General features: G+C 37.2%; 2 protein-coding genes across 2 annotated transcripts; one reads left to right on the forward strand and one right to left on the reverse strand.

The window, feature by feature from the left end:
- Positions 1-80: 80 nt before the first annotated feature.
- LOC143905869 (protein broad-minded) lies at positions 81-5,309 on the forward strand. Its single transcript, XM_077421508.1, has 8 exons — positions 81-1,777; positions 1,860-2,197; positions 2,272-2,468; positions 2,539-2,964; positions 3,044-3,363; positions 4,333-4,510; positions 4,586-4,801; positions 4,879-5,309. Exons 1-8 carry the CDS (start codon positions 108-110, stop codon positions 4,996-4,998), a joined length of 3,465 nt encoding a protein of 1,154 aa, XP_077277634.1. The 5' UTR covers positions 81-107; the 3' UTR covers positions 4,999-5,309.
- Aif (Apoptosis inducing factor) lies at positions 5,293-9,787 on the reverse strand. Its single transcript, XM_077421511.1, has 12 exons — positions 9,270-9,787; positions 8,028-8,320; positions 7,903-7,957; positions 7,664-7,818; positions 7,469-7,599; positions 7,196-7,371; positions 6,925-7,116; positions 6,659-6,849; positions 6,287-6,539; positions 6,050-6,204; positions 5,732-5,980; positions 5,293-5,593 (listed from the first exon to the last, which is right to left on the reverse strand). Exons 1-12 carry the CDS (start codon positions 9,352-9,354, stop codon positions 5,522-5,524), a joined length of 2,007 nt encoding a protein of 668 aa, XP_077277637.1. The 5' UTR covers positions 9,355-9,787; the 3' UTR covers positions 5,293-5,521.
- Between the last annotated feature and the right edge of the window lie 2,247 nt (positions 9,788-12,034).

Consider the following 12,034-nt stretch of genomic DNA (forward strand, 5'->3'; position numbering starts at 1 on the left):
CCAGTTGCTATGACAACGAATGTCAAAGCTAGCGATACAGTTAGACACGTGCGTTTCGTTACACCTGTTTAATTTTACTTACATAACAATAGCTTAGGTAAATAAGTATGGACAAAGGTGTACCACCGGATCTTCAGAAATGGCTAAGAAAATGCTTGAAAAAAGAGTTTGGGAAAACTATACAAAACTCTTTAGACAAGGAACAGGTGCCCAGCGATATCGCCTACAAGCTCACGCATTCGAAGGATATGGCCGCTTTGCTAAATTCTATGAAAAAGGCAATCGCCGAGCAATACGTGGTGGTGAAACCCTCATCCGCGGCGTCGCAATCACAATCGTCCCATTCCTTCGCGAGTGATCTCACGGCGGACGACTGGGCCTCTCCGCAAGGAAACGGAGAGGAGTACAATTGCATCATCGACAAGATCAGTCGCGACAAACCGGTCCACGTGAGACTGGCTGGTTATGAAATTTTATTAAAAATCGAATTGTCCAACATAAATAACAGTTCTCAGTGGGACGTTCTCCAGAAGACGCTGCTGGACGGTCTCACGGACGATAACAGAGCTATATTCGAGGCCAGCATGCAAGTACATGCAAAATTGTTGAATTGCTCACAAATGCATCATACCTACGAGAATTTATTGAGCGCGTTCAACGCACAATATCATTCGCAGAAAATGCGCGAGACTCTGCCCACTCTAATTTCTGGAATTAATTTCAAGTTTTTCCTGCACGAGAAACTGCTTAACATAATGTATCTGATAATCCGCTATCAGGAAGAAATGTTGAAGAACACTAGGCACAGCGACAAGACTGTGGAAGATGTAATAGAGCAATTTATAGTATTTCTCAGCACGCATAGCTTTGGCAACTCGTTGCAACCTAAAACCTTGAACATGCTGAATATCGTCTCGGTGTTGGAGCCGCAGGCCAAATGGAGCAAGAGGTGGCTTCATAGTCTCTCTACCAGAAGGACTTTTATCGCTGTTCTGGCCAAGTCTCCGACGTTTCTGCAAAATGTCGTCGACTGTGTTAACAGCGGTTTGGCAGAAACACCCTGTTCCTTGTCCATCTCCATCATGGATGAGAGCAACGAGCTGTGTATTTCCGGAAATACGATAGAAACTGCAACTTATCTGCATTCCTTAATCTTCGTCTCGCAACTCTGCTGCTATGAAGTGGGCAGAAAATTGCTCGCGGAGAGCTCGTTAACAACGCCATTTGACGTGGCTGATTTTTTGATAAAATTGTTGAACTCCTTGAATAAATTAGCAGCAGAGGCACCAAATGGAGTGTACAATACTTCCTGCAATGCTCTTCGAAACATGCTCAATGTTCCGGACGTATTATACAATGTTGAATTTTATCATGCTGCATTGTGCCGCCTGATACCTCTTTCTGAAAATAATATAAAGATTTGGCCGCATACATTAAATATTATTTTTCACATGGTGGACACGGCAGATGGTCCGGCATTTTTGACTACAAATTGTAAAGAACATACAACAAATTCCGAGAATGCACCGTCGAAGTGTCCAGTCGCGATCATAATGCGGTATGCGTCGAATTTATTGAAACAGCCGTTTTCTATAATGGATATAAAATGTATCCTGGATTCCTTTAATCTGATAGAAAAATTATTTGACGTTTACGACGTTTACGAGGCCGCGCAGGAACAAATTGAGACGCAGTTCTATCCAGCCGTCGCTAATTTTTACAAAAGATTCAACAAGTGCAGCGTTGAGAACGAAAATAAAATTCAGCAACTCGATAGGTAATTTAAATAGAAAAAGAGATTTGATATCCTTGAAAATCTAAGCTCGTAACAATATATAATCTCTGAAATTTTATTATAGCGCTGTCAAAAAAGTTTTACTAAAAATGGTATCGATACCGCTCGGATTGCAAGCGCTCGTCAATGATAAATTAGTGTTCGAGGAACTGATCCGCGGATCAATCGCTCCTCTAAGAGTGATCTGGAGTTCCACCGATATAATCAGCTTCATCTCATCGGCTGGTTATTTCGACCTGGGTCATAATGTGCTCGCAGATCTCGGGCCCCATGTCCTGTCGACTTTGCTGTCAAAAATTTGCACAAACGTGGAGGATCCCAGATTCTTTTACGACCCTTGGGATAGAGAAAACATCGACGAATTTCTACATATACTTACATTATTTTCCCTCAATTTTAATTGTAAAGAACTTGGTCAACTATAACAATATTTCTTATTGTACATGTACATATTCTGAATATATATCCGTTAACAGGTTTTGCCGCGTTTATGGTGACCGACAGCGAATTGGATAATGACGAGGAAAAGGATTATCCCTCGAATTTGTCTGAATTACTACAGGCTGCGATAGACAAGGATTCAACTTACCATCATTTAGCTCTTCTGTCGTTGAACACAGTAATTTGGAACCTAGACGTTTGCGCTTACTTATTAAACTCATTGAACTTCCAGGTAGTACATTACACGCGATGGAAGAGTGGCTATACTTGTATACATACGTAATAATAAATACAATGTTTAGGAAGCGCTGTTAGATATTCAGAGAGACAGCACGATTGTAATTGAAGTTTGTAATGAACAAACCGACGAAACTGACGAAACAGATTATGAGAAGACAGAGGACGAGGATGACGGTGATGGTGGTGATAAGCCAGAGCCGAGGAAGGAATACATAATTGACGATTCCAGTTTCCTGAGACATAATATTTTATTAAAATTATATTACATGACATATAAAAGAAAGCAATATGTGATCCCATTTGAGGAATATGAACTTTTTTCTGAATTTCCACCTCCGAGAGTATACGCGGATATGACGGATTATCGGGAAATCGAATGCGATTCGGAGCTAAGCGATCTGCTGCAGGAAGAGAGGCCCGGATTGCTAGATATTAGTTGGGTCTTGCAAGTTAGAGCGGCTCATAAAGCTTCGCGATGCTCGATTAAGGTAATTTCACAAAAATAAATGTTATATACAATTTAATTGTGATTGGAATTAAAAATTAGGAAAATAATTTCTACCTTAGAATTCGATGATGATGAACTTGTTGAGTCAAATGTACAAAGCCATTCCAACTGCGGAATGGGTGGAACAATTTGAATGGCAAGAGAATATAACGTACGACACGGACTATTGGCTCCCAGAAGACATACACGCAATTAACATTATTTTGAATTATGCCGAACAAAGAGAGATTTTAAAGAACAATAACGACAGTCAGGAGAATTTGAAGAAATTCATTCATTCTGCCTACATATTCATACAGTACAATAAACCGAGCAGATTTGAAGGTTTTGATTGGTTCTTGGCAACAATGTTCATTATCTGTGATGGAAATCTGGATAAGTATGTAACTTGATATATTAACTTCAAATAATTCATCTGTTACCGAAAAAAAGCAAATCATTAGCACAAAAAATAAGTTTGAGCCTCAGCTGACCGCGAATTAATCCTTTGATAGCCTTGTTTAATTTCCGGTATGGTCATATTTAGTGGCAGAGTTCTCGTTCAATCAACATCTCTTCGCGATATTTTAATCGCAAAGAAAATCGATTAAACAAGCATTTTAAAGCTATCAAGTGATTAACTCAAGCTAATCAGATATCATCATTGGCAGGTCTCCGATTGAAAACTTAGTTTTCACCGAGTTAACGTTTCTTTTTTATCGTCAACCCGTCTCAATATTTCTTTTTCATCATTGACCAGTTGTCAGATAATGTGCTAATTAGCTAACTAGGTTAATATGCTATCAGTTTAAAAGAAAATGCCATTTCCGGAGCTAAATTTGGTAGCTTAATAATATTTTTTCTGTGTATTTAGTACACATATTTTCCAACCTAGTAAACTATACGCGCCGATTATTTCTCGAACTTAAAAAAAACACAGCTTCCGTTGAAACAGTAAAATCCCCTTCCCCCCTAATCCTTCGATAATAATCAATTTAACTTTGATGTTAAAAGCATTCTATTTAAATCACTAAAGAATTTATTGCGAAAAATATCACCTCAGCCGGGGTGATATTCGAACCTGGAACCTGGAACCTCCCTCAATCCGTGACAGGTATCTTATCAATTCGACCACTGAAATATGTGGTGATATTTATCACAATAATCAGTTAATAATAAGTTAAACGTCTTTTTCAGGCGACGTAAATAAACAATATAAAGAGAAACACTGTTTTAATAATTTTGATATACCTACAATCAATTTAGAAAAAAATGGAATTTTCTCTTAAACTGATTGTATATCAAAACGGTCTTGTTTCTCTTTATGTTAGCCAATATGCTAATTAGTAATATATATTATTTATTATAGATGCAAAACTTTTATCATGCAATTAATTCAATTTCCATCGACACTGCTTCTCTGGCCGAAATTGGGTAAAGTTATTGATGAAAAAAATAACGAAGGCACTAGTTCGCAGTTCACTTTTATGCAAGTTTTAGAAACCATGGTTAACATCGAGCTTCCAAACATTAAATATGGATTAAAGGTGATTGAATTTTATCATTTAAAGAATTTAGTTAAAGTACCTAAAAATATAACGTTCTGATTTTCATACTAAAAGGATGTCTTCGGTATCGATTGGTGGATGATAGTCAACAGAATGTTATCGCAATGCTTCTGGGGAATTCTTCCATGGAGTGAAATAGTTCATTTTTTTGCAATTTGCATTTTGTACCCGTCCGACTATATGGTGTATTATTCCGTATCACTTTTGCAATTTTGCCAGGAAGAGTTACTGCAGGATTTAACAAGCAGAAAAATGTGGCCGGAAAATATGGTATGCACACGAAATATACTAAGTTATTTACATTTAATGTTAATAATAAATAACTTGCCAAGTGCATTTTTCTACAGATATTGGACGAGTATCGCTGTCATAATTACATTACGTACATGGATAATTTAGGTCAACGATATAGAAATCGGGTTTTACCGGCAATGACTAAAAATTTAAATTCAGAAGACGAAATATAGATATGCATATCTCGTCATGTTGGTAACTAAAAAAAAAAAAAAAAACAAAAAAAAACAAAAAAAAAAGATACGTACTATCGACATTATTAAAAAAATATTCGTATTCATGCAAAAGAAAATATCTTATAGATTTTCAACACTAATTGTAAAATAATTATACATTAGTAAAACAATGTATGTATATAACGAATAACAATTGACTATTGCGTTGTAACTAATAAAAATTCCTCAGTTTTTTCTATTTAAATGCTTCCAATTATCTTAGCCGTAATGAACATATGTACACTTTGCACGTGTATGAGAATTGTGTACAGATTGTATTTAAAAATCTTCATGTATACAACATAACATTGACTGGTATTCATGTAATTCGCATTTACCTGCAATTCAACGATGTGAGTTTTCGGTTGCAAGTTTTCCAATGATAATACCTCAGACACAGAAGTCAGACAGCTGTTTATATATACGATACAATAATCTCTTAATATTGTCATTCACTCTCTCTTATTTGTTAACTAAATAATCAATCTTCGTGGATTGTAAATAGTTTCGCTACTTCATTTAAATCGTCATACTTCGTATTTCCTGCAAGAACCTGAAATAGTATAAAAATTATGTTAAATTATTTAAATTCATGTTATACATATATAATTTTGAGTGTATCCGAATAAATCAGGACTATTTGAAAAAAATTGTAACAGAGATAGGGACAGATTAATGACGATAAATTTACCCGTCTGGCAATCGACATTCGATTGAAGATATTCCATAGCATTATTCCTACTACAACATCATCTCGCAAGTAGAAAACAACACCCTTCCCAAAATCGTCGTACTTTGTAGGTTGTTCTAACTTTACATTATTATCTCCAGATATATTTTTCTTTTCTTCTTCTGTGCTATCAACATTTTTCACAATTTGTGACATCGATGACTCCGATGTTTCATTAGATAGCGAGTTTTCAGAATGTGTCTTTTGTTCCTATGAGAAAAAACAAGAGAAATAGATTTACAATTAGATATATCACATTTCACTTTGAGGATTACTCACATCGCTAGGATTATTAGCTGCCATCATGTTTGCTTCCGTCGCTTTCGCAAAAACTCCAATAGTTGGCAAGGATGAGTCTATAATACCTATCGCTTCATATCCTACATCAGGTCCCAAGTCTGACCAAAACATCGATTGATGCAGATAAGGTTTACCTGGAAAGAGAAACTCGTTTATATTTCAATGCTTTCACAAACTGCAATATTAAAAAATATATATATAAACTTGCTAAATTACCTGCGCCAGTCATATTTTCGCCCGCTAGTCTTCCGGAGGTAACCGCATGATCATGATGTTCGACTCTTCTTCTACCAAGTTTGACATCATAGAAACATGCGGCGTCACCGGCTACCCAAAGATTGCTTCTCGCTTCCAGTTCAGCGTTAACAAGGAATCCTCCTATCTTAGGCTCTGTCTCTAAATTAGAAGTTGTTGCTAAATCTGTATTTGGTTGAACACCTACCGCTACTATCACTTGATCAGCATCAATCTTTTTACCAAAAGAAAATAAACAATTTTAATATCAATAAGAGTACTTAATTAATTACGTACTTAATATTACATTAAGAGTACTTAATATTACGTAATATTTTTTATATATCAACGTACAGTCTGACCACCAGTGAGGACAAGGGATAATCGACCATTTTTATATTTATAATCTTGAACTTCTGTGCTAGGCATAGTGTGAACACCTTCCACTTCAGACTTTTTCGTAGTCCATTCACTCAGGTATTCTGGTAATACTTGTGCCATTATAAACTTTTCTTTATAAATTTGGAAAATATTTTTAGATTTATCTATAGTAAAACATGTTTCATTATGAATAAATTATTCCTTCAAATACTTTTTGATAATAAATAAAAAGAACTTACAACTCCTAGCGAGTGCGCAGGCAAGTTCCGAGCCGAGAAATCCACCACCGATAATTACAACATTCTTACATTTAGGATTAGAAACATTTTCTTCCACATCGAGAAAATCATCCTTTGTTCTGAACATTGTAATCTTGTCTTTTATATCATCCTCAACGGATTCGAATATCGGCAGATTTTTAGGTGATGCGCCTGTAAGTACAATTACGTAAAAAAAAATTCAAATTTTAATTTTAATTTTGTTTGATGAAATTTTTTTAACAAAACCTACCGGTCGCAATGAGGCATTTGTTGTATTTTATTTCATAACCATCTTCGAGAGTCACAGTTTTATTTACAACATCGATTTTCGTTACTTTCCAACCCATAGCTACAGCAACTCCACCCTTATCAGACTCACCGAGATTAGTAACACTCGAGTAGAACTCTCGTGGCTCGTAAAATATACTATAAAACAAATAGAAACACATTATGCACGGAAAAAGACAATTATGGTACTAACGACATTACCAGAAAACTGGTTTAAATATTGTAAAAAATTTACCTCCTCTGAGTTCCATTCCATTGATTAAAACGTAATTGTGCGGTTGTTTCTCTGTCCATGTTATACCAAAGTTCTTTGGACAATGGTGGTCTCATATACGGAAACTCCTCCTCTTGTGCTACAACTAAAACCTGGAAAAAAATTTTCGTGTACTAACAGAAAAAGAAAAAGTATAAATCTGTTGTCGTGTTATACCTTAGCTTTGGGATCTCTAGATTTAATTGACCTAAATGCTGAAAATGCAGCTGTTCCGCCACCTATCAACAGATAAGGTACCTCCTGAGGTATTAATTTTGATTCTGCTGGAACTTTTACTTTGTTTCTAGATCTATTTCTCCCTTCTTTCTTTTCTGAAAACATAAATAGGATACGTAAGTAATATATTTCTTCGACATTTCAAATATTGTATCAAAATAATTTTTAATTTAACTTACGTTGGCCTTTCTGCTTATCTGTTTTGTCATCTTTCGACAAAAACGATGAGGACACCTGTCAAAAAAAAAAAAGTTACAATAGATATTTAATTAGTGTTCTCAGTCAAGTAAAAACATTGTATTACCTTGTATGCGACTCCTGTTACAATCAAGGCAGCAAGTAAGTGCCAGTAGCGAAACTGATATTTCCCATTTTTTCCAGGATCCGAGCCTTTCTCGCTCGGTTGCTCCTGTCTGCCATTCAGTTTGCATTCTTGAGCAGCTGGACAAGACGCTTCCACTTCACAGGGAGGAACTGTTTTTTGCGATTTGAAATATCTGGAGTCAGGCACACATTCCTCTGGCCTGATAGTGGTGCCTGGTGGCTTCTTATTGCTTGCATCACTACTGTGGCGTAAGTTACTAATATTTACAATTCCTGCAAATGTTTTCAGTAAGCTATCAAAGCTATTAAACAAGAAAGTATACAGAAAGGTATCAAGGAAATAGACTGTTAGACAAGGGAGTATACAGGAAGTATCAAGGAAATAGCGTCTTTTTACTGACAAATAGCTAGACAGTAATATGTTATAATATGCAATAAAATGCAGAAAAAAATATCATTAATCATTACTTTAGAAAATCAACAAAGGATATAAAAAATGTAAAGAGAATCCATCGGAAGGTATCTATTGTGATTTTCCTAGAAGACAGGAATGTCTTTACGTCTCGGGTAAGTTATTAACGCGTCTACAAACCTAGTACACCTTTTTAAAAAGTTTGGACTTTAAAGGTTGATAAGACTAATATCCCATGTTTTTCAATCAATTTTTACTAGAGTTTTTTTACACAAAACTTGTACGCCCTGGTTCATGTCTCTTGATCTGTAATTTTTTTTCCTTGTGTGTACTATATCTTCCCGAATCGTGGGTTTATGTGGGTTGTGTAACGTGTCACTGTGTACGTGAGTATCGAGTAAGTACGGAATTGACATGAAATCTCGAGTCCGTAGATTCGTTAAGTCCAGAGGATCAATTCTCCCTGCGGGATCAAGAAGCACGCGTTAACGTCTCCTAAGGTTATGTCGTTCGCCGCGTACTTCAGAGCGGACACGCCGCGTGGAAGATTGTAAACACAGCTCCATTGATCCAACCGTACAATTATCGCTCGCAAGCTTACGCAACCGGAGTATGAAGTTACGGGCAATTATACGGGGAAGGGGAAAAAGGGAAACGATTCCGTCGTCTAGAAAAATTACAAAACAGGCGGGAAACGAGATCGTCCCTTCGAGTTCGACAGCCAAAACGCGGCGAGAACGAATAGAGGCGTGGAAGGGAGAGAAAGGGCAGGAAAGGGAGAAGAGAATCTTTCAGACGGTCGACGCGTACCGACGTATTTTACAGGTCGATAGAGACGATTCGCGTGCGTGAGCCTGGCGGGCAGTTGGCCGACGATTCTACCGCAGACGAACATCCTCGGCCGGGCCGGTCGTCCTCCTCACTCAATATGGTGGTAATGGTGTGGCCGCTCGACGCTCGCCGTGTTTTTCCTCAGCCTCAGCTGCTGCCGTGCGCGATAATCAGCCGCTGGCTCTTACCGTGAACCGGAAGGACGCTCGCCGGAAGGATGCACGCCGCGCGACACGCCATTTACCTGGATTCTCACCAGCTTTCCCGAAGTCGCGCCGAATCGCGGACGAACGACTCCTTGCACTTGCCGGAGCCGGAGGCCGGTGGGTGAGACGCGAGACACGTGAATTTAGACCCCGCTTCGTCGCGACGCGCGCGCGTGTGTGCACTGTGCACGTACGTGTATGTACACGCGTGTATATGTGTACCGTACGCGTGCGACGTGCGACACCGGTCGGGATGATCGAACGATTGAACCGATTGGCGAGTCCGGAGTCCGGAGTCCGGTCCGGGCTAAGTGCGGCTAACTTCAGACGGGATCGCGTGCAGGCTCGGCGGAGCTAAACGAAATATTATTGAGAAATTTTCGAATAAAACAAAAAAAAAAGATAATTCATTTACAATTACATATACATACATGCGGTGAAATTTGAGCGAAATATGATTATATTGCTATAAATCACATTCCTCGTGACTCGTGATGATACAGATATACGGATGAAGTTTGCGCTCGATCGATAATTGTAAAAATTAGCGAAATATCTGACGCGGGACGAATAGATGTATTATGATCTTGCCTGTTTTTTTAAATGGTATTTATTTAGAATAGCTACTGCACCTCAAATATCGATAAAATTAGGCTTAATCGATTCGTTTTTGCATAAAACGAAAGAATCTGGCAGAAAAATGCGGCGGTCTGCCCAACGAAGCGAGATATTTAACGTTAAAGTTGACGACTCTCAGGTTATGAAACCTGTCATACCGACGAGATGTAGCGACTGTGGTAGCGACATGAACATGCCCCGCGGCCACATGCGCATGCTCTGTCAGCTCTGTGGCCACATGCGCATGCTCCGTGTCCGCACGCGCATGCAAAAGTGCGCGAATTTGAAACGTATGCATACTTATAATGCATAAATATAAATATGTACTTTTTATATACGAACTTTTCTCTGCTTTAACAAATTATTTGTTAAATAATTTGTTAAAGCAGAGAATAGTTGGTATATGGAAAGTACATATTTATATTTACAATGAATAGTTGGTATATAAATATGTACTTTTCATATACCAACTATTCTCTGCTTTAACAAACTATTTGTTAAATAATTTGTTAAAGCAGAGAATAGTTGGGGTATGAAAAGTACATATTTATATGTACAATGAATAGTTGGTATATAAATATGTACTTTTCGTATACCAACTATTCTCTGCTTTAACAAATTATTTCTGTTTCGTTAACTTCGACGCATAATATCTGTAGCAGAAATAATTTGTAAAGCAGAGAATAGTTGGTATACGAAAAGTACATATTTATATACCAACTATTCATTGTACATATAAATATGTACTTTTCATATACCAACTATTCTCTGCTTTAACAAATTATTTAACAAATAGTTTGTTAAAGCAGAGAATAGTTCGTATATAAAAAGTACATATTTATATTTATGCATTATAAGTATGCATACGTTTCAAATTCGCGCACTTTTGCATGCGCGTGCGGACACGGAGCATGCGCATGTGGCCGCGGAGCATGTTTCTGTCGCTACCACAATCGCTACATCGCGTCGGTATGACAGGTTTCATAACCTGATAGTCGTCAACTTTAACGCTAAATATCTCGCTTCGCAGGGCAGACCGCCGCATTTTTCTGCCAGATTCTTTCGTTTTATGCAAAAACGAATCGATTAAGCCTAATTTCATCGATATTTGAAGTGCAGTAGCTATTCTAAATAAATACCTTATTGCCGACAGTGACATCATTTTAATCATGAAATGGGGAAACAGTTAGGCTGAGTTTCCACTGAGCGCGTCACGCGTCGCGTCGTCCGAGTTGAACCAATCAAAACATCCCATTTCGATCCCGTCACAAGAATGTAATGAAATGAGATGTTTTGATTGGTTAACTTGTGACGACGCGACGCGTGACGCGCTCAGTGGAAACTCAGCCTTACGTATATACATTGTAGATGGCACGTGCTCTGTACTATTTTCTTTTCTTTATGAGATAATGGTGTTGTGATGGCCTTTTCTTTTTCCTCAATAAAAAACCCTTTAAATTTTTTGCAAGTAGAAAAATAAATACTGTCTGTGTCTGAACATCGTCGGTTTATTTCTACTTGATTGTTATTATTAATCAATATGCGATCCACACAGAAAGCACATCGACTTTTTTTTAAGTAAAAAATTATCTTTAATTATTTTCACTTCTATAATTCCCTTTTTTTTATTTGATAACAGACGGAAAAGATATTTTCACCGTTATTTTCTATTATTTTTTACACAGAAACAAAAATGTTTGGCACACGCGGGCAAAGAAATTGTAATATTTAATATCTTGAAAATTTTTTTGGGAATTTGTGCGGATAACATTCTATCTGCTATTGAATTAATGATTGATGTCCAATAAGCACGATATCTTAAACTCAGAGATCTACATATAAATCTCGGTGTATCGCTTATTTCATATAATTTTTGATTTTATGTCAACGAATTTGAGTAGATTATATATTTTTAGTATT

Source organism: Temnothorax americanus, unplaced genomic scaffold (genome assembly GCF_048541705.1).
Source record: "Temnothorax americanus isolate GAGA-0224 unplaced genomic scaffold, ASM4854170v1 Scaffold68, whole genome shotgun sequence".
Classification (NCBI taxonomy): domain Eukaryota; kingdom Metazoa; phylum Arthropoda; class Insecta; order Hymenoptera; family Formicidae; genus Temnothorax; species Temnothorax americanus.